Below are 22,885 nucleotides of genomic sequence, written 5' to 3'. Positions count from 1 at the left end.
ATACACTAAGATTTTATATTAGACTTTATATGGCCTGACAATCCCTAAATTCATCGGTCAATAGCTATAATTCAATTTCAACCTATAAATAATATTTTGGGTACAATAATCTTAAAATCTAAATTAGGATAATACCAAGAGTTTAGTCACTAAAACTTCCTTACCTAGCATAAAACTCTGTGACAAGTATAACAGTGGGATAAAAGTGTGCTGGAAAAATGCTCCATATCAAAAGATTTTTGGAATTCCAAATATCTTCATTCATCTTATATTCCTATTAACTAGTACAATGCCTGACACACAGAAGGCACTCAAACATTTACTCAATGAAGTACTTTTGAAGGTTGCTATCTTTAAACATACCAGAGAGTTACCCTTTCTAGACCTTCTCTAAAAGATCTCCTTTCTTTTCTTTCCCTTTCTAGTTTTGGCCTTGGCCTTGCCCCTCCTCACGAGATGCTGGTGGGCCCTACCTATACGTGTATGTTGGGGGAAGGTGGAGCGAGTCACTGCTGCCAAGCAATCCAATGCTCTGGCCCAGGATGGGGGTTGGACAGGCTAGCAGTCTGCCAGGAGCTGGGCATGCACTGTCCAGGTTAGCAAGTCAGAACTTGAAATCTTAGTTAGGCCACAGCAGGTCAGTCAGATGGCTAGAAAAGAGCCAGGCAAGCAAAACAGGGAACACTGGGAGTTAGAAGGTAAGAGGAACAGATGACCATGTGGTTGACCAATTAAAGAAAAGGCAGACGGATCTGCACAGCTAAGGTCAGACGCAGCAGTCAGGATCTGCCCAGAAGAGAGCTGTCAGAGCTATCCTCCAAAGTCAAAGTTCACAGAGCCAGTTTAAAATTTTCCAAAATGCCCCTCTTGGAGTACTTAAATCTTTTGCTGAAAGGACTCTGCTCTAAGAAGCCCTTTAGAGCTGCCCTAATATACTTTTCATGTTGGAGGTCCTAGAAGAAACAGAAGTAACCTTGTACTATGCAAATTTAGCCCATCATTGCTGGTAGCAGTGGTGAGGTTGGGAGAGAAAGGAGGAATTTACTCAAGACACCTTTATGAAATAACCAGACTATATTTTCTACTATACTAGTACTAGAATATTGCCACCCTAAATAGGCATTGAAAATTACAATGTGGCATTATATAAAGTAGATCACTTCTGCAGAGGCCTCAGAGAAAAGCAGGGCATACCTCTTTTATAAGTTATACTAGTCATCTTTCAAGTGCGGGTTTGCCTAAACTCTTGGACTAAACTAAAAGCTTCTGATAAGCATTGTCTGGCAATGAGTTAGAAGCCAGACTCTTTAACACACGTACCTGGAGTCCAGCTATTTTTCTTTTTAGTGCTTTTATTGATTTTAGAGAGAGGAAGGGAGAAGGAGAGAAAGACAGAAACATTGATGAGTGAGAATCATTGCTTGGCTGCCTCCTGTAAGCCCCCTACTGGGGATAGAGCCTGAAACGGGGGCATGTGCTCTAACCAGGAACCAAACGGTGACATCCTCAACCACTGAACCACACCATCGGGCTAGAGTCCAGCTATTGCATATTGTCAATAAAAGGGTAGGGGAGAAGGAACAGGAGATACAGCCATTCACTGGAACAGCCAGTGGAACTAGGGGTTGAACTAATAGTAACTGAAAGGCTAGCAAAGAAAGTTGTTATGCAGAGAATTATTATTCATGTCTCTCTCATTAATAAAAGGAAGGTTTTCCCCTATAGCATGTTTTAAGCAAGATACTCTACAATCCACCCTTCACACTCATGCCACCCTTATCTTCCTGAAATACAGGCTGGATATCACAGCCACTCGCCTCAAAAATTTTCAGTGGCTTCTATACCTACTAGATAAACTTCAAAGTTATCAGCATGAATAAATATCAGACCCTTTATGTGGGCCTAATCCTGCCTTTCTAGTCTCACTTTTTATATTTTCCTACACACCCTGTGATCCAACCACACCTCATCACTCAGTGCTTTCCAAACATGTCATATGGTCTCAGACCTTCTCTTGCATTTGCTTATGTCCCTCAGACCTGGTATTTTTTCATTGGTGTGAGTGAGAAGAGGGGTTCTATGGGAAGTAACCTAACAGGGTGATCTGGTCATAAATCCCTAACTCGACCGGTCATGGTGGGTAGTCATGTCCCAGGCATATAACCTCTTTAGTACAAAGTTTATCTTTGCAACCTGGCTGGCGTGGCTCAGTTGGTCTGAGCATTGTCCCATGCACCAAAAGGTCGCTGGTTCAATTCTTGGTCAGGGCACTTACCCAGGTTGTGGGTGCGATCCCAGGTCAGGGTGCGTAAAGGAGGCAAATGATTGATGTTTCTCTCTCTCCCTCTCCCTTCCTCTCTTTCTCAAATCAATTTAAAAAAAAATATTTTTAAAGAGGTTTATATTTGCCTTAAGCAAGCCTAGTCCATTGTGTCTGTGCAATTAGGTTAACACACCATAGAAATAAGCTGTAACCACCCTCAAGAGAGCACATAATCTTGTTAACTATCCTAATCTAATCCCTGCCTTGCTTTCTCTCACCATCCTGTAAACTTCCCTCCTTAATTTCAAATGCATAAAAGAAGCTGCAAAACTTATTCTCCAGAGCATCTGAGATCTTGCTCCCTGGCATATGTCATCAGTTTGGCGCAAATAAACTCTTACAAAAATTCTCTACAGCAAGCATGTCAAACTCGTGGCCCATTTATTTAAATGAGACTTGCAGCCTGCTGGCCGCAAGTTTGACATGCTTGCTTTACAGGTTTGGATGTTTCTTATAATGACTTAGGGAAAGAAGAAATCAAGTGTCCAGAGTTTGTGGCAATGCCCTCTTGTGTTTGTTACCCCACTGCTTTTGTGACAGGATTATCTAACTGTTTCTATATAATTCCTTCCTTCTATAAATTCACTTTCAGCCTCTATGTTCACAAGACCGAGCCCTAAATGCAAATGTCCCTGTGAGCATGTGTGTGGAGTTAGTGAGTCACTTACCCTACAATATGGCTCCTTCTTTTTTATATCCTCCTGCTGGATCAGCTTCAGGCCCTGGACACCATTCTGCAAGCCTCTCTCATATAGGGCCTGAAGTCTGGGAATTTCTTCTTGTTCTACAGCTACTATAAGCTTCAAAAAATGATAATATAAATAAAGTTAAACATATCATCAGCTACGAAAGATAAAGTGACTAGAAAAATCATAAATTGTTACATGACAAATTGGATTGATTTTTTAAAATTGATTTTTCTTGCCGAAACCGGTTTGGCTCAATGGATAGAGCGTCGGTCTGCGGACTGAAAGGTCCCAGGTTCGATTCCGGTCAAGGGCATGTACATTGGCTGCGGGCACATCCCTGGTAGGGGGTGTGCAGGAGGCAGCTGGTCGATGATTCTCTCTCATCGATGTTTCTAGCTCTCTATCTCTCTCCCTTCCTCTCTGTAAAAAATCAATAAAAAATATTAAAATTGATTTTTCTTCATGTATCTACTTCAACCTTCCTTCATGACTTCATTTGCCTCCTCCACCGGAAAAAGTTCTCTTAAGTCTTAAGACTTAAGAAAACTGCATGAGCCCAGCCAGCGTGGTTCAGTGGTTCAGTGTCAACCTATAAACCAGGAGGTCACAGTTCGATTCCTGGTCAGGGCATATACCCGAGTTGCGGGCTCAATCCCTAGTGGGGAGCATGCAGGAGGCAACCGATCAATGATTCTTTCTCATTAATGACGTTTCTATCTCTCCCTCTTCTTTGCTCTCTGAAATCAGTAAAAATATATTAAAAAAAAAACTGCATGAAAAATTTTCCTCAAAGTTGAGATGTAATCTCAATTTCCACTTCTGCTATCAGCCACTACATGCATCTTGGCCATAATCAACTGATATTACCTTCACTCCCTCAGTCCCAGAAGGGAGAGAAGCACTCGATTACTTAATCTTTACATTAAAAAACAAAAAAAAAATCAGCAACAACAAAACAGAATGGCCTTTTTTCTATAAGAGAATGTAAAATACCAGTACATCAAGAAAACATTTAGTATTCAGTATAATGGGATATCATAAACATAAAACTATCCATTTTATTTCCTGGAATAAAGTACATTACAAAGTATTTACTAATGCATCCTGTTGCAAAGAAAAAATAGATAAATTTATCAACTTTACTCAAGACTCTTTTTCTACTTATTTCTGGGCAAAGTATCTTTTTAAAGTAGTTTCTTCCTTAACAGCTCCCAGCAAAGGAAGGCACAGATGTATATTCCCAGGTAAATGAGAATTTACAAATTACTATTTCATAGCAAGGAGTCAACATTTAATAGAGATAATACTCTTAATCAAGGTGTAAAGGTTATTTAAATCAACAAATAACTAACCTTAAGAACAAAAGTGGAATCAAAGGACACTATCCAAAAATAAAAAGACAACACACTGAATGGGAGAAAATATTTGCAAACCATATAGGTGATAATGGACGAGTATCCAGAGTATATAAAGAACTCTTATAACTCAACCATAAAAACTATAAATACAGTTTTACATATTTTTTCACTTCATACTATGTAAGGACCATTTCCCCATATAATTTTAAAAAATCTTCATAGCATCTTTAATGGTAACAATGAACTTTTATTTTTAAAAATTACATGAAAAAGCCTTACAAGGGAATATTATGAATAACTTATGCCAACAAATTAGATAATCTACATGAAATGGACAAATTCATAGGAAGACACAAGCTTCTGAAACTGACTCAAGAAGAAAATCTGAATAGACCTATAACATGCAAAGAGATTGAATTAGTAACTTTAAAACTTCCCACAAAGATCAGGCCCAGGAACTATAGTCATGAGTGCTACCACATGTTTTAAAGCAGGCGTCCTCAAACTACGGCCCGCGGGCCACATGCGGGTGTTTTTGCCGTTTTGTTTTTTCACTTCAAAATAAGATATGTGCAGTGTGCATAGGAATTTGTTCATAGTTTTTTTTAAGCTAAAGTCTGGCCCTCCAACGGTCTGAGGGACAGTGAACTGGCCCCCTGTTTAAAAGTTTGAGGACCACTGTTTTTTTTTTTGTTGTTTTTTTTTTTTATTTTTTTATTTTTAAAATATATTTTATTGATTTTTCACAGAGAGAAAGGGAGAGGGACAGAGAGCCAGAAACATCGATGAGAGAGATACATCGACCAGCTGCCTCCTGCACACCCCCCACCGGGGATGTGCCCGCAACCAATGTACATGCCCTTGACCGGAATCGAACCTGGGACCTTTCAGTCCGCAGACCGACGCTCTATCCACTGAGCCAAACCGGTTTCGGCGAGGACCACTGTTTTAAAGAATTAATACCAATTCTTCATAAACTCTTCCAACAAAACAAAAGGGAACACTTCCTAACTAATTCAGTAAGCCAGTATTAGCCAGATACCCAAACCAGACAAAGATTAAAAAAAAAAAAAAAAACAAGTCTGCAGACCAATAAATATATCTTGTGAATATTGATGTAAGAGTCCTGACTAGTAAGCTGATGCAGAACATACAAAAAGGATTATATATCATGACCAAGTGAAATTTACTGCAGAAGTGAAAGATCAACTTAATATCCATAAGTCAATTAATGTAATATATTAATAGAATAAAAGACAAAAACTACATGATTGCTTCAATAGAAGCAGAAAAAGCATTTGAGAAAATACAATCCCCTTTTATGATTAAAAAAACAACAACACAACTCTCAATGAACTGGAAATAGAAAGGAACTTCCTCAATCTGATAAAGGACATCTACAAAAAAACCCACAACTAGCATCATACTTAACAGTGAAAAGTTGAATGCTTTCTCCTTAAGATCAGGAAAATCACAAGGTTGTCCACTTTCACTTTTCAACATTGCATTAGAGATTTTACACAGGGGAATTAGGCAAGAAAAAAATATAAAAAGTATCCAAATTGAAAAAGAAGTTAAACTATTTTATTTGCAGATGGTATGATCCTACATATAGAAAATCCTAAGGAATCCACATACCAAAAGAACGAATACCCAGAAACACCTATTAGACTAATACCAAGGAATAAATTTAACAAAAGAAATGCAAGACCTGCACAATGAAAAATACATAACACTGTTGAAAGAAATTAAATATCTAAGTCAATGAAAAGACATCCCATGTTCATAAGATTTAATATTGTTAAGATGGCAATACTCTCCAAATTGATCTATAGATTCAATATAATCTCTATCAAAATCCCAGCTGCCTTTTTTTAAAAAAATATATATTTTATTGATTTTTTACAGAGAGGAAGAGAGAGGGATAGAGAGTTAGAAACATCGATGATAGAGAAACATCGATTAGCTGCCTCTTGCACAACCCCTACTGGGGATGTGCCCGCAACCAAGGTACATGCCCTTGACCGGAATCGAACCTGTGACCTTTCAGTCCGCAGGCCGACGCTCTATCCACTGAGCCAAACCGGTTTCGGCCCAGCTGCCTTTTTAAAGCAACTGACAAACTGATTCTGAAATTCATAAGAAAATGCAAGGCACCCAGAACAGCCAAACAATATGTTTTTTAAAAATGTGTTGCTTTTTTATTTTAAAAATTGATTTCAGAGAGGAAGAGAGAGAGAGAAACATTGATGAGAGAGAACATCGATTGGCTGCCTCCTGCACGCCCCATACTGAGGATCAAGCTTGCAACCCTGGGCAGTGCCCTGACCAGGAGACAAACCAGTGAACTCCTTGTGCATAGGATGGATGCTCAACCAACTGAGCAATAGTTAGCCAAAACAGTCTTGAAAAAGAAGCACAAAGTTGGAGGACTCACACTCCCTGATTTCAAAATAAAGAGTTACAGTAATCTAAATAGTGTGAAAGGATATAAGGATAGGCATATATCAATGGAATAGAATTGAGAATCCTAAACATACCCTCTGACATTTATGCACAATTGAGTTGTGATAAAGATAAAAAGCAATGTAGAAAGAATGGTCTTTTCAACAAATGGTGGTAAACAACTGGATCGACACATACAAGACAATAAAGCTGGACCCCTTCCTCACACCGTATACCAAAATTAATTAAAAAGTGGCCCTCGTTAATATGGTTCAGTTGGTTGGGCACCTTTCAGTGTACCAAGAGATTGCTGATTCCTGGTCAGGGCACATGCCTGTGTAGTGGGCTCGATCTCCAGCAGGGGGTGTGCAGAAGGCAACTAACAGATGTTCTGCTATCACATCAATGCTCCTCTTTCCCACTTCCTCTCTCTCTAAAAATCAATACAAATATATATATTTTTAAGTGATCATATGCTGGAGGTACAGGTGCAGAGAGTGAGGCAGGAAACTTCTATTGGCAGGGTCTGTGGAAAGGGCAGTGGGCTGGCTGTGAAGGTGTTAAGAAGTCCTTGAAGCAGCCCAAGAAGCAGGCCAAGAAAATGGGTGAAGGTGGTAAGGCATTCAAGCAGAAACAGAAAGAGGGGCAGAAGAAACTCAAGGAGCTAAAAGTGAAGGCTGTGGGAAAGAAATGCCACACCCGGGGAGATTCCACATTTGGAATAAAGAATTCTGGCGAAAAATAAGCTGTTCCTTGTACCTGGGTCAATGGTGATCCTTAATTCCATTTCTGTTTCAACATCTGGATTCTCTGCCATAACATGTGTTACCATGTATAGCTAGAATGAAATGTCGTCCTGAAGCCTGTTGTACATTTAATAATAAACTTTTGTAAAAACAAAAATCATACTGTGGTTCCTCTTCTCTTTAGTTCTCAGCCATTCCTATCTCAGCTGGGAAGTCAGAGCAAACCCAGCCTAAAATCCTGCCAAAGTATACTCTGCAGTACTTGTTCTACCCCAAATTCTTTATCACCTGGAATTAAACCAACTCATCTGGGGGGAAAGGAAAGTGATGATAGACCTAAAGGTCAGAGCTAAGGTTATAACAAAACTCTTCAAGGAAAACATAGGAGTAATGTCCAGCCAGTGTGGCTCAGAGGGTGAGTGTCAACTCAGGAACCAAGAGGTCACCAGTTCGATTCCCAGTCAAGGCAATGCCCAGGTTGCGGGCTCGATCCCCAGTAGGGGTGTGCGGGTGGCAGCCGATCGATGTTTCTATCTCATAGATGTTTCTATCTCTCTGTCCCTCTCCCTTCTTCTCTCTCTAAAGTCAATAAAAAACATATTTTTTAAAAAACATAGGAGTAATTTTTCATGATCTAATATTAGGCAATGATTTCTTAGGTATGACACTAAAAACACAAGCAACAAAAGAAAAAGATAAACTGGACTTCATAAAAATTAAAAACTAATGTGCTTCAAAGGATACCATCAAGAAAGTAAAAATCTACAGAATGGGAGAAAAACTTTAGTAATACGTTTTTAAATTACCATTACCATTACTATTATTTTATATTAAAAATAAAAAATATTTTAATGTTTTAGCAGTACTTTAGTAAATGTCTTGTGGCTAATAAGGGACTGTAACCATAATATATAAAGGACACATACAACTCAACAATAAGAAGACAAATAATCCAATTTAAAAAGCGAGCAAAAGATATTTTTTAAAATATATTTTTATTGATTTCAGAGAGGAAGGGAGTGTGATAGAGATAGAAACATCAATGATGAGAGAGAATCACTGATCGGCTGCCTCTTGCACACCCCCCACTGGGGATTGAGCCCACAACCCGGGCATATGCCCTTGACTGGAATCAAACCATGGACCCTTAAGTCCGCAGGCTGATGCTCTATCCACTGAGCAAAACTAGCTAGGGTTGGGCAAAAGATTTGAATAGCATGGTTTCAAAGATAAATGAATAGCCAATAAGCATATGAAAAGATGCTCAATATCATTAATAGTTAGGGAAATGCAAATCAAAACCATAGTGATATATACCTCTTCACATCAAGGATGGCTAAAATAAAAAAGACATAATAATAGATGTTGGTGAGGATGTGGAGATACTAGAATCCTCATTAACTGTTGATGGGAATATAAAACAGTGCAGCACTTTGGAAAACAGTTTGGCAGCTCCTCAAACGTTAAACATGGAGTTACCTATTACCCAGCAATTCCACTCCTAGGTACATGTCCGAGGGAAATTAAAACAGGTACATAAAAAAACCTGTACATAAATTCCATAGCAGTGTTATTTATAATAGCCAAAGGGTGGAAAAAACCCAAATGTCCATCAGCTGTAAAATGGATAAACGAAATTTGGTATGCCTACACAATGAAACATATAAAAAGAATGAAGTATTGATTCATGCTACAAATGAATGAACCTGAAAACTATTATGCTAAGTGAAAGAAGCCAGTCACAAAAGACAACATATTGTATGAATTCATTTACATGGAATGTCCAGAATAGTCAAATCCAGAAAATATATTAGTGGTTGCCAGGGACTGGGAAAGAAGCAAAACTAGGAAGTAGGGGGAGTGGGGAATGACTACTAATGGGTATATGGTTTCTTTTTGGGAAAATGAATATGGTCTAAAATTAGAAAATGGTGATAGCTACACCTTCTGTGACTACACTAAAAACTAAACTGTGTACTTTAAAAGGGTGAATTGTATGGTATATAAATTATGTCATAAAGCTGTTACTTTAAAAATTACATGGAATGTCCTGGCTGGTGTGGCTCAGTTGGTTGGAGACTCATCCCGTACCCAAGTTTCAGGTTCCATCCCCGGTCGGGGTTCATATAGAAGACGACCGATCAACGTTTCTCTCTCACATCAATGTTTCTCTCTCCCTCTCCCTGCCTCTCTCTATAAAATCATTAAAAACCTACCAAAAATAATTTTTTTTAATTACATGGAGTTAGTTACACCATCTTTTTAAAAAGTTATTCTCTAATATTAGATTTTGCAAATTACTTGATATAAAGAAAGAAAATCCAGGGTTTTTAAAAAATTCAACATTAAACATCAGTAAGAAAATGTTAGTGATAAATAAGTTGAGGTCCTAGTAAAATACCATACCTTGCCACACTGCTTGTAAGAAATTCCCTTTTGGTTACAGTACTCATAGATGAGGGCTGCACCCTGTACACATAATTTAGCTTTTAGAGATTCCGGTTTATAATAAATTCCACTGTGTATGACACCACTGTTATGTCCAGTCTGGTGAATAGCTACCAAACAAGAGAAACAGGATAAGAGAAAATAAATGTCTCATACAAAACCCAAGAAGTGGGGGAACAAACATATTTGAAGCTATCAGAGACCACATTATTTAAAATTCTTACAGTCAGAGCACTGGTAAATTCCTCTAGCCGCTATCTTTGTTGCCTGTGTCACATCCCTCCAGCCCACCTTTGATTTTAGTTACAACTCTGGTGCACAAACTCACCTCTCACTTCCAGCAAACCACTTTAAGGGATCATTATAGTTCCCTGCATTCTGCCCCAGGGCCTTGTCTAATGTGGGGAAAGAGAACTCAACATTCCCAGAGGCAATGCTCAACAATAGGGACCAGAGCTGATGGATAAACGACCATGATGCTGGGAAATGTTTATGTAGCTCCTCAGAGGTCCCAGTAGAATCAAACTCACAACAGCAACTTCAATAAGGTACCCTCATGTGGCTCTCCCTCCTTCCCTGTTTACTATCCCCACCCCCTCACTCCTGTCTCCTAGATAACCTCTCAAATAAATCACTTATACCAAAGTCCTAGTCCCAGACTCTGCTTTCTGGAGAACTAGCATACTAACATCGACACTCAGCATAACAGATGCAGAATTGACAAAATAAGCGGGTGTTCCGGATAAGCCTGAAGAGCAATACTGATAACATACATCAACCATACATACCTAATTCTTTCTCCTTTTCCAGGACACCAATGGAAAGTGCTGGATGTCGCAGGATGAGTGCTCTGGCAGAGGCAAGCCCCACAATTCCGCCACCGATAACGACTACATCAAATGAGCTTCAAGAGAAAGTCATTTTTAAAGAAATGCACGTTTACAGTAGACCTCATCAAACTTCACATGCAACATTTTTGTCATCTATGGATAATTAATTAAACTATTAACTTATAATCATAAAAAGCAAATATTTATTGGGTTTTGTGCTATTTGACTTCATACGCAAGAAGATACCCTTAAAAGTTAACAGCATTGCTGGTCAGTAGTATAACCAGCTACACCCAGGAGGCAGGGTGGCTAGTTGATTAAGCTGCTCTAAATCTCCACAGTCCTCTGCCTGGGCCAGCTACATGTGTTAAGCATCGCACTCTTCTCTACCATCTATTCTTTTAAAATTCAAGTGCAGTATTCTTGAGGATTAGCTAACACATTAAGTCTTCAACACCTTGGTATGCAACAATTTATAATCTTTTCTGTTAAAAAGAAAACAGCTAATAGGTTCAGAACCACAAATTTAGCCACGACAAACCCTGATTACACAACCACTAGGGGCCTGATGCACAAAATTTGTGCGAGGGGCTCAGCCACCGCTGTGGCTGCCTCGTCCCCCTCCCCATCCCACCGCAGCTTTGTCCAGAAGGTCGTCCAGAAGGACGTCAGGTCTAATTAGCATAATACACTTTTATTATTATAGATTTTAAAAATTAGAAAGGCCTTGTGAAGTCTAACTGCAATGAGGAATGTAAAAGATTCCCTTTAGCACTGACCTTATGGTAAACAAATCTAGGTTTATGAGGAATATGGACACTCTTGCTTCTCCCCCTGCCCCCATTTAATCCTCTCCTGTATTATATTATTTTGATGCAAAAGATATGAACAAACATATCATCAAAGAGGACAGATATACAGGTGGCAAATAAGAACATGAAAAGATGTTCAATTCCATTACTCATTAGGGAAATGCAAATTAAAACTACAATGATATATCACTACACTCATATCAAAATGGCTAAAAAAAAAAAAGTGATAATACCAAATGCTGGTGAGGATGAAGAAGAACTGGATCACTCACATATTACTGGTAGGTAGGAATGTAAAATAACAGTCACTCTGAGAAACGAATATGGCAGTTTCTTAAAAAACTAAACATGTACTTACTGTAGGTCTTAGTGCCTGCATTTATCCCAGAGAAAGGAAAAATTATGCTCATACAAAGACTGTACATAAATATTTATAGCAGATTTATTCGTAGCCAAAAACTGGAAACAACCTAGATATCCTTCAACTGGTGAATGTTAAAAAAAAAAGGTGACACATCCATACCATGTAATGCTACTCAACAATTAAAGGGAATCACTATTCATATAGGTAACACTTAGATGGATCTCAAGGTGAAAAAAGCCAATCTCAAAAGATTACATACTGTGTATTTCTACTCACAGAACATTCTCAAAGTGGAAAATTATAGAGCTGGGGAATAGATTAGTGGTTGCCACAGGTTAGGAAGTGGTTAGAAAGGTGTAGAGATGGGATGTGAATATAACACAAGGGATATTTTTGTATTGACGGAATATTTGTTTCTGAATTGTGGTGGTAGTTACACAAATTAACACATAATTAAATTGCATGGAAACATACACACACACAAATGAGTGCATGTAAAACTGATGAAATCTGTACAAGGTTTATGGAGTGTACCAATGTCAATTTCCTGGTTTTGATATGGTACTATAGTTACGTAAGATGTTATCATTGGGGTAAATGAGAGTGCCGCTTTGTTGCAAACTTCTATAAATCCATAATTATTTCAAAATAAAAAGTATAAACAAAACCTTCCCTAACCCTACTTTTCTTTCCTTAAGAAAAGCTTCCCAAAATCCTATCCCATTCTAATCCCCCTCCAATACAATAACATACAGCAACCAGAGTAAATTTTTGAAACATCAGCATTCAATCACTCCCTCTTCTCAACAACCCTTTAAAAGCTTCCCAACGCTCTCAGAATAAAATGCACTGTGCAATTAAAACAAAATAAAACCCCTGTTGTGATGTAGCCCCTCTCCTGGGGTCATTCCACACCATCTCTGACGCTAAGCTCCAGTCACACTCGTAATTCTCGAAACAGCCAGGCTTTCCAGCTTGGCATAAACCATCATCTCTAAAGAAAGCAGAGAAAAACAGTGGTTTCCAATGTGACCTCCAAACTTTAAATCACAGGACAAATGAATTCTGCCGGCTTTGATTAGCCACTGAGCTGCTTCTCATTGAGGTTAACTCTAAGCAGTGTCTGCCTGGAACTGATTTAAGACTGGATTCAGAGCTTCCAAGGAACCCCAGAGATGCCAGCTAATCAACAGCGTGATTTGACTGCTTGCAGTGGGCTAGGTCCTTTAACGCTCAAAACGATCACCCGCGGGACAGCCTAGCTCCAATTCACAGCCGAGCCTTTAAGGAGCTGAAGCAAAGCCGCCCAGAGTAAAGCAGGACAGGGAGGGGTTGTATTCAAAGACAGGCTGCAGTAGCCCTCTACTCAACACTCTTATTCTTTTCCTCCCGCCCACAAACACAACGAATAGATCCTGCAGGTAGCTCCCGAGATCCGAGTTTGGAGCCCGCGCTCCACAGGACCTCGACCTTCTCTCCCGCCCGGGGCAGGGAAGGAGAGCCAGGGCATCGGTCCAGCAAGAAGCACCTCTGAGATGCAGCGCAGGCGGCGGGGGCGGGCCAGCGGCTACTCACCTAGTGCTGGCTCCGCGGCCACCCTGGCACAGCGGCCGCGGCCTCCCCAGCGCGGACCCGCACGCCGCGGGGATGCCCCTGGGGAGACCTCCGCGGGCCCACCCGCAGGCAGTGCTCAGGTAACGCAGCGCGGGCACCATCGCCTGCGTCCCGTCCCCGGCCACAGCCCCAGCTCGGCCACTGGAGCAGGACACTCGGCAGGGTCCGCGGTGTCCTCTAGCCCCGCCTCCCACGCACGGGCCAATGAGGCGCGCGCCCTCGCGCCACGTGGGAGCGGCTGTCAGTGACCAATGGGCGCGCGCGGCGAAGGGCGAAGGGCAGGCCGGCGCTGCCGCACACGCCGGGGACGCTCGCTCGCTCCCGTCCTGCGACGCAGTGAGTTGAGGAGCTAGGCCCGAGCGGGACGGGACTAGGGTGGTGGTTTCACTCTGCCCTTTCCCTTCCCCCCGCGCTGGGTGCACCGAGAACCTGCCCCGCCGTGTCGCGGGGTCTGACCTTTGACGCCCACCGGATGCGGGGCCCGGGAAGAGAATCTGGGCATGATTATAGTGAAAACTCGATTGGACGGGCCCAGCGGCCTCCCTTCCTTCCGTTCGGCCCCGCCCAGCCCCGTCGGCTCCCGGGCTCCCGAGCTCCCGGGCTCCCGGGCTCCCGGGCTCCGGCCCGGGTCAGCGCGAGGCAGATGGCTGAGCACCCGCGGTCTCCAGCCCGACCCCACCCAGCCCCGTGCCCACTGAAGGCGCGCGCCGGCCGGCCTGATGCCGCGCACCGGACCGAGGCCTTTCGAGCCGCGCGGTCTTCTTTTTGGGGGGCTCCTGGCGCTGCCGTTCATCCGGTTGTGTGTGGGTCCTGTAAAGACCGCCTGGCTGAACCCGGCCCCGCTCGGCCGCGGCCATCCTTGAGCGATCTGTTTCCTCACCGTTAATACTGGGCCGAGAGACAGTGTTCCATACGCCGTGCGGGCCTGGGGACACCGACTTCCCTGTGCGGGCCACACCTCCCTGTTCTCACCTGAAAGGGAGGGAGGCGCGCTGTTGAAGCTCTCCAACACCTTATTCCTCTAACATTATGTGATGATCACCGTGCCAGTTTAACATTTTTAGGGTCAGAACATGTGAACAGAAAAATAGAATGACACAGCTTCATTGCCGGAAGGACTTTACCTGCCCGTTTGGATTTGGCTCCAGTCCTTAGGTGGCTTCTGGAAGCCATTCTCCTCTGTGCCCGGCCCTGCCCGCCCTCCCAGGAAGGTGGACCAAGGGCAGAGTCCCCCCTCTAAGGCTCATCAGGTTTTAGCTCAGTGAAGACCCGGTCATCATTACGCTCGAACGGTTTTAACCTTCTGGATAGTTGTACATGTTTTGCTTTATTTGTGAAAACAGCATAGAATGTTACCAGCTTGTTCCATCACAGTTTTTTTTTTTTTTTAAGGGATGGTTATTTTTGAAATTAAAAAAAAATTTGAGATAATTGTAGATTTCCATGCAGTTGTAAGAAACAGTAGAGATTCTGTGTACCATTTACACTCAGTCTCCCTCAATGATAACATCTTGCAAAACTACGGTACATTCCTACCAGGAAATTGACATTGACACAGCCCATCGATCTTATTTAGATTTCCCCCAGGGTTACATTTATGTGTGTATTTAGTTCCACATCGTTTTTATCACGTGTGTAGGTTCTTGTATCCACCCCCTCAGCCAAGCGACAGCACAGCTGCATCACAGGAATCCCTCCCTGCCCTTTTATAACCCCACCTCCCTACAGCAGGGCACCCCTCCCCCAATCTGTTCTCCCTTTCTAAAATGTCACTTGAAGAATTTATACAAACAGAATTATACTGTATATAACTTTTGGGAAATTGGCTTTTTTCACTCAGCATAATCCCCTGAGGTCCATCTCAATTGTGGCTTGTATTGATGGCTCATTCCTTCTTACTGTCCAGTAGTATGTCATGGTACCGCGGTGTGTTTAACCATTCACCCATTAAAGGATATCTGAGTTGTTGCCAGTTTTTAACTATTGTTGAATAAAGCTGCTGTAAACATTAATGTACAGGTTTTTATGTATGAACCTATTTTTGTTTCTCTGGGAGAAATGCCCAAGAGTACAATTGCTGGGTCATATGATAAGCACCTGTTTATTTTGATAAGAAACTGCCAAACTGCTTTTCCAAAGTGGCTGTACCTTTATACATTTCCACCAGCAATATTCGAGTGATCCACTTTCTCCTGAGGATATTTTTCTGTTGATTTTTAGAGAGAGTAGAAGGGAAGGGGAGAGACAGAGAGAGAGGAACATCGATGTGAGAGAGACACATCGATTGGTGGTCTCCCACACGCGCCCCAACCAGGGCCTGCAACCGAGGTTTGAGTCCTTGACTGGTCTTGAATCCAGGACCCTTCAGTCCGCCGGCTGACGCTCTATTCACTGACCCAAACCAGCTAGCGCGGTGTCACTCTTTTTTATTTTAATCATTCTGATAGGTATGTAGTGGAGATGGTTATTTTTAGTTTGCACAGATGTAGTAGTTGATTTGTTACTAGATTGAATACAGAATTAGACACTTCCAGGGTCTGTGATCAAACTTTCATGGACCATAGTAGCTTTTTATTGCTCTGATTTTGAGCATGTGTTTCTTAGTTTAACAAGGTAAAAGCACTCCAATACACATGTTCTTTTTATAAAATTTTTTCTGCTTACCCTCTTTCCTTCAAATCAAGAGCTCACCTTACATTTATACACCCTGTAATATATTTGGCTAGAGACATTTGTGTTCATGACACCACCCTCAGCTGAGAGGTCTGTCCTTCTCTAAGTCATAAACATAATTGCAAATTTTAGAAACATCAGTTACAAATTTATGGCTCTAAGCCATGCTCTGATAGTAAGAAGATCTTTTTAAATTATTTTAAATCCTGAATTATTTATTGCAGCAGTAATTTAGTAGTAATTTTTAACGCTTTAACTGGTTTCTTTTCATTCATTAGAGTTAAATTCACCAACTCACCACTAGAGGTCTCCTCTTTCCATATAGAAAGCATTCCCAAAGGTAGCTTGAATTCATTAGAAATTGCTAAAATTAATTAGCAAAGTTACACTTGAGAATGTAAAAACCTACCAATTTATTTTTTATCTTTATTTATAAATAATTTTATTTTCATGTTTAAATTATTTAAATATATCTAGTATTTTTAGAAATCATAGCAGAAGTAAATTTGGCCTTTTCATTAAGCTGAATTATAAGGTGGGCCAAAGTAAGTCAAAGTACATCAGTTTTCATAGACCACTCAAATTTACCTGCTTAATAACAGTTTCTCTGGCTTTTACCTTTCTCCATGGAAATATATCAATCATTAAAGACTATTAGCAAATATTTATTAAACTCTTGCATTGTGCTAGGTACTACGCAAAATGGAAATGAATAAGATGTGATCCTTGGTTTTCCTTTTTCTCTACATACTTTTCTTTTTTCTGCCTACCTGGAAACTTTTAATCATCTTTTAAGAGCCATCCCAAAAGAAAACTCTTTTAGGCTCTGACAGAACTTGTTCATACCTCTACTAAGACACCATGTTGCATGTTATTTCTTTGTCTTCTGCCTTCAGTAGACTATACATTCTCTGAGGACAGGAACCATGTCTTTATCTCTGTTGTTTTGTTTGGTTTTTCTATCTTCCCATTATATCTCTTGAACTAGGTATAGCAGACATTCAGTAAATATTTATTGAGTGAATGAATAGATGGATGGATGAAGATGTTATTTGAATAAGGTCTTGAAGTTGGGTAAGATTTTCATAGACAGGATTGGGTGGGTGGGGAGGGATGGTACAGCATGAGTTGAATTGAAGCTAGAAAGTCCAGATTTATAAATGAGGTTGGCAGCCAATGGAGTTATTAGAGGTGGACACAGGTGGAGGGAGCTTTAACAAAAAGCTGGGAAGGGCTGAGAACGTGGAAGTGATAGCAGGGGGAAGGGAAAGTTTGCAGTAATGTAGTCAGAGTGTTGGTGGAAAAGGGAGGGAGTGGGTAGGTGATTCCAGATTCTGTCCTCAGACCTCATCTCTCACTGTTCCACAACCTCAACATCCTCTGTCACTTCTTCAGCTCTGAGGTGGCTCCCACTCAGGCCTCTTTCTAGTCCTCCCTTTTTCCCTGAGTTGCAGGGCCATCTTATGACTAAGGAAAGAGCTCTGGACTGGTACTAGCCAGAACTAGGTTCAAGTTTCAGCACTGCCACCAATTAGCCATGAAACATTGGGCAAGTCCTTTTAAACACATGCATTTATTAAAACCCCACCTTGTTCTGGAAAGGATGTAGGGTGTCAGCAAGTTACTTAATATCAGGGCTGCAGTTTCCTCGTCTCTAAATGAGGTGACATGGAGACAGTTTAGTCTAGGTTATCTGAGTTCCTTCCAGCTCTACCATTTTGTGACTCTGATTCTAATCACTTGTTGGTCATCTCCTCTTAGAAGTTGTGCCAACACTTCATATTTAGAATATGAAAAACTGGGGAATAAACCACAACCCTGTCCTTCTGACATTGATTTCATAATGACACCATCATCCGACCAGTGACTCAGGAGCAAAACTTAGTGTCATCTTCAGTTTCTCTGGCCCTCGCCCCTATAATCTCATTTACTGAATTATGTGGAATCCATTCTGCAATGTCATTCCAATTCTCCTGTTCCTCCCTCCCCCCCCCCCCATCCCCAGCCCTTTCCCACAGCCACATGTAGTTGAAGCCCTTGTTAGCTGTCTCTCTGTCCGGTGCTAGTGTACTCGATCTTGACGTTGCTGTTTGAATAGTATTCCTGAAGCATAGTTCTCCAAATGCCAGTGTTCTGTGCTAAAACTTCAGTGACTCCCAACCACCTGCAGAAGAAAGTCCAATTTTCCTGGCTGATTATGCCAGACCCTTTATGATGTGACTGAGTAAATTGTCTGTCTCCTCATTACCCCCAACTAAACTGAAATGCAACATGACTTAAATGTCCCTGCCTCAGCTAATCACCTGGATTATTGAAATTCTGGTCTGTTCTTATTTTAACTTTTGAAGTATTTATCAGGCAAATCCTTTATTTTAACTACTTGGTAACTTGTTTTCGCTTACTCCACTCTGCCTTAAGTCGTTAGTTCCTCTAAGGCAGAGACCGAGTTTCATTTCTCAGTGTTTCCCCCCCACCTGGCATACTTCTCTAGAGAAACTTGAATTGACGTAAATCAAATTGAGATCCAATTCAAAAATCACTTTCTCAACTCATGGTTATAGGTTTTTACAGCTGGAAATCATCTGCGTACATCATCTCATTTTACAAATGAGAAAACCAAGGGTCAGAGAGGTGAAGTTACTTGCCCAGTCTTTCCCAGCTGCCCTTCCTCAGCTCTTTTCACTGTTCTGGTGACACTCTTTGCACTCTTGTCATAGGAAGATCTGTTTCCATGTCACCTCTTCCTTCCTGGATGTAACTGTGTAGACCGTGGCACATTGCTCTCTAGGTGATTTTAGTGTGCCATTTTGGTACTGGAAATGTAGATTGGGAGTGGGATTGCTTTCAATAATTTAAATGGACACCAGGTGGCAACAGTGCAGACAGACAGCAAATGAGGATAGAACAATGGAACTTAATTTCAAGGCTAGAAGGAACCACAGAGCTCATTTTTTTGAAGCAAAAGAAACTGGGAAATTGAGACAGGAATGACTTGTTCAATATCGATCGAGAGGCAAGTGAGTCATCAGCTTTATTGGCACGTCATTGACTTTGAAGTTGTGAAGTGAGTATATGTACATGACTCTGATTGCCAGTTAATGATCTAATATTAATACTGTGTTGTGTTTCTAGATCAAATGATGCTGTTTGGAAAAATTTCCTGGCAGTTGTGTGGCTTAAAGAAACTCCCATGGTCATGTGACTCCAGATACTTCTGGGGCTGGTTGAATGCAGTGTTTAATAAGTAAGTTACTCTAATTAAAATGAAGAAATGTGGGAATTGTTAAAGTTAGCTGAATTCGCAATAGCTATTTGGTTATTTCTTGTATTCCAAATGGGTTTTTTTTGTATAGTATGTGCAGTATGAGCCTCATTTTGTTTAAAAACAAACAAAATATATACACAAATTGAATAAGACCCCAAAATAGATTACAAAGTATTAACATGACTGGGTTGCAAGATGTCAGTGACTTTTATCTTATTTGGCTTTTCCATGCCTTTCAAGTTTTCTAAAATGAACATTTATTATTTTTATAATCAGAAAAGCTCAGTAAATAAATATTTTAGAATATTTTATTCTATAAATTCTTAATAGATGTAGTTAAGTCTTTTGAATACTATCAAGGCAACTCAAGTTTTTAAAAAATTAATGGGTGGCATGCTTAGAAGCATCATTTTGAAACTGAAGCAGCTAATTTCCTCATCGCTTAATATAGCAATAACACCACTGACTAGGGAAAAAGGCATATATAAAAATAAATGTCACTTAATGAGATTAATTTGAACATAGGTTCAAAATTATTCCCTTTAATCTTTTATCACTAATAAAAACAATAACCAAGTATATCATTCTTTCGATACAAGTTATTGAGTACTTCCTGGTGTCAAACACTGTGCTACATCTGAGTCAATGAAGACTCACTTCTGCCTGATAAACTCATATAAAAATAACATGCCTTCACCGAGTTCACTTGGAAACAAAAATAAAGCAGGAAAGGTAGCAGGTAGAGCCATTGTATGTTTTTCTTTTACATGGATCTCACTAGTATACTTGTTTCCCTCCTCAGTCATTTGAAATGAAACTTTTTTTCTATTCTGTCTTTATGTTGATGAATATAGTTAAAAATCTAATGATTATAGTAAAAGCTAACTGCTTTGTTCTCTTTCCAATAGAGTAGATTATGAACGCATCAAAGATGTTGGTCCCGAAAGGGCGGCCTCCGAGTGGCTGCTTCGCTGTGGGGCCATGGTGCGCTATCACGGCCAGGAGAGGTGGCAGAAGGACTACAACAACCTCCCAACAGGCCCTCTGGACAAATACAAGATCCAGGCCATCGATGCCACCGACTCTTGTATCATGAACATTGGATTTGATCACCTGGGTAACTACCCTATCATTTGCTTATGAAAAATGCAGGTGATTTACAGTGACATTTTGTTGCAGTTGAATATTATAGTTGTAGATATGTCCTTTTTGCCTTTTTAATATCATCCAGTTTGTTTCTCCTTATTTATAATATTTTTAAATTAGAGGTTACAAGCACCTTCCTCTCCTTTCTCCCCTTACTAAGCTTGTCTCTACATGACTTTACTCTGTGGCTTATTGACTTAAAATCCAAGCCTTGTTTGTCAAACTGTCTTTGTCAAACTTTTGTCACTGAGAAATCCTCAATGATGTAGGAATAATTCTATCCACACAGCTTATGCTTGGATGGGTTTTGTGTATGTGTGTGTTGGTTTTTTTTCCCCAGTGCCTGGATGTTTCACTGTAAAATGGTCTTATCAGCACAACCTGTATGGTGAATACCATGTATGGTTATTAAGGTGACTATTTGTTCCAGTTTTCCTGGGACTGAGCGGTTTCCCAGGATATAGGACTTTCGATCCTAAAATCAGAACAGCCCTGGGAAAACTAGGAGAGATGGTTATTTTAATGGTAAAGCAGGTTCTTAAACTGCTCTTTTCCTCCTAGAGGGCCTACAGCATGTTGAAAAAATAAGGCTATGCAAGTGTCATTATATCGAGGATGCCTGTTTGGAGAGAATTAGTCAATTTGAAAATTTACAAAAAAGTTTGTTGGAAATGGAAATAATTTCATGTGGGAATGTCACAGACAAAGGCATCATTGCTTTGCATCATTTAAGGTAGGTGGTCAGTGCCAAAATGGAAACTTGATAATGATGTTAAGGTGAAAAATCAGAATTTAAAACACTTGAGGGATGGTGTCTTGTTTTGAAAAATACAAGAAAATGACTTAACTTTCATCTTTAATACTTTAAAACAGTTGAAATTATCAATCTTAATACATTATGGTTTTATTGCATTTTTTAGGGATATTGCTTAAAAAAAATAAATCTAAGTAAAGCTCCTAGCATGGTGCCTGCTACAGTAAGCTCTCAAACATTAGCTATTAGGCTTCCTATCTATTTTTAAAATTAATTTCCCCCATGTTTTGCCAATAACCTATCACAGGAAGTTTGAGAATTTTAAACATTAGAACCAAAAGAACTAGATTATTTGTTTCTTACATTAGTTGAGGCTTCAAGGCTTCATCTTGAGTTCCTTTAAGAACTTTGCTAGTTTGTTTCCCTTTCTAGGTTAGGATTCACATTTTATCTCTCTCAGGCAAAGGTATTCTATGCCATAATATACATATGATATTTGGAAAGATTCAGCTAGAATTATTGATGTAATTCTGAGCAACGAATATATAATTCTGTGTGTAGTTTTTTCTAAAAGTCAATAAATCAAGTTTAGTTTTAATGCTATAATTGAAGTAACTTCTTTCTTTTTTTACAGAAACCTCAAGTATTTGTTGCTAAGTGATCTTCCTGGAATAAGAGAGAAAGAAAACCTTGTTAAAATCTTTAAGACATTACTACCTTATCTGGAACTAAAATTAGACTTGAAGCAAAATAATAATCATCAATAAGTCCTTATTCAATATAAAGTATCATTTAAAATTATTGACCCTAAACAGCAACAAATATTATGTAAGCATCAATAGAATTATAAGGATATCATATCATGATATTTTAAAAGCAGAAAGTCCATCATGTAGAAAATAAATATTCAGATGAGACTCATTAAAGTTACTAAACTGGAAGTGATGCAAACTTGGTAACATTTTAATTCTAATTTACTCATTTTATATAGATATCTCTTGATGTAGATACTTAGAATTCTTTAAAATCATTTAAATGTACAACACAGATATTCTTTATTGTATTTTAACAGTAATTTATGTTGCACTTTAAAGTTATTGAAGCATCCTATATAATAAAGAGGTAATATGCAAATTAACCCTCATGCCCTCACAAGATGGCTGCCTACGACCAGGCCGGCAGGGGGGTTAGTGAGGGATGACAAAATGACTGAACAAGCAGGCTGTGTGGGGCGACCAGGCCAGCAGGGGGGTTAGTTAGGGACGACAAACGACTGAACAGCAGGCTGTGTGGGATGACCAGGCCGGCGGTGGGGCCATGAGGGGCGACCAGGCCGGTGGGGGGCAGTTGGGGGCAACCAGGCTGGCAGGGGGGGCGCAGTTAGGGGCAACCAAGCTGGCAGAGGGGGGCAGTTGGGG

General features: G+C 40.3%; 2 protein-coding genes across 3 annotated transcripts in view; one reads left to right on the top strand and one right to left on the bottom strand.

Moving 5' to 3' along the window:
- The window catches only part of L2HGDH (L-2-hydroxyglutarate dehydrogenase), a 37,072-nt gene extending 23,277 nt beyond the window's left edge, over positions 1-13,795 (bottom strand). The window contains exons 1-4 of the mRNA XM_008139074.3: positions 13,591-13,795; positions 10,798-10,913; positions 9,968-10,119; positions 2,992-3,123 (exon numbers count right to left, since the gene is read on the bottom strand). Coding sequence (XP_008137296.2) covers positions 2,992-3,123; positions 9,968-10,119; positions 10,798-10,913; positions 13,591-13,730 — 540 coding nt within the window. The 5' untranslated portion in view covers positions 13,731-13,795. The remainder of the gene's footprint in view (positions 1-2,991; positions 3,124-9,967; positions 10,120-10,797; positions 10,914-13,590) is intronic.
- Positions 13,796-13,880: 85 nt separating this feature from the next.
- Positions 13,881-22,640, top strand: DMAC2L (distal membrane arm assembly component 2 like). Of its 2 annotated transcripts, XM_028141814.2 has the most exons (5): positions 13,881-13,965; positions 19,435-19,546; positions 20,476-20,684; positions 21,275-21,446; positions 22,102-22,640. In XM_028141814.2, exons 1-5 carry the CDS (start codon positions 13,881-13,883, stop codon positions 22,232-22,234), a joined length of 711 nt encoding a protein of 236 aa, XP_027997615.2. In that variant the 3' UTR covers positions 22,235-22,640. The 2 variants fall into 2 exon arrangements, with proteins under 2 accessions (XP_027997615.2, XP_054572057.1); XM_054716082.1 differs by lacking the exon at positions 22,102-22,640 and having other exon boundaries at positions 20,476-20,719; positions 21,275-21,335.
- Positions 22,641-22,885: the final 245 nt, after the last annotated feature.

Source organism: Eptesicus fuscus, chromosome 5, assembly GCF_027574615.1.
Source record: "Eptesicus fuscus isolate TK198812 chromosome 5, DD_ASM_mEF_20220401, whole genome shotgun sequence".
Taxonomy (NCBI): domain Eukaryota; kingdom Metazoa; phylum Chordata; class Mammalia; order Chiroptera; family Vespertilionidae; genus Eptesicus; species Eptesicus fuscus.
The sequence above is the reverse complement of the archived record's forward strand: the minus strand, read 5'-3'. Positions and strand labels throughout refer to the sequence as shown.

Coding starts and splice junctions, on each gene's coding strand:
- DMAC2L (XM_028141814.2), top strand. CDS start 13,881: ATGGGCGCGCGCGGCGAAGGGCGAAGGGCAGGCCGGCGCTGCCGCACA. Junction 13,966..19,434: donor CGCTCCCGTCCTGCGACGCA/GTGAGTTGAGGA, acceptor TTGTGTTTCTAG/ATCAAATGATGCTGTTTGGA. Junction 19,547..20,475: donor TTGAATGCAGTGTTTAATAA/GTAAGTTACTCT, acceptor TCTTTCCAATAG/AGTAGATTATGAACGCATCA.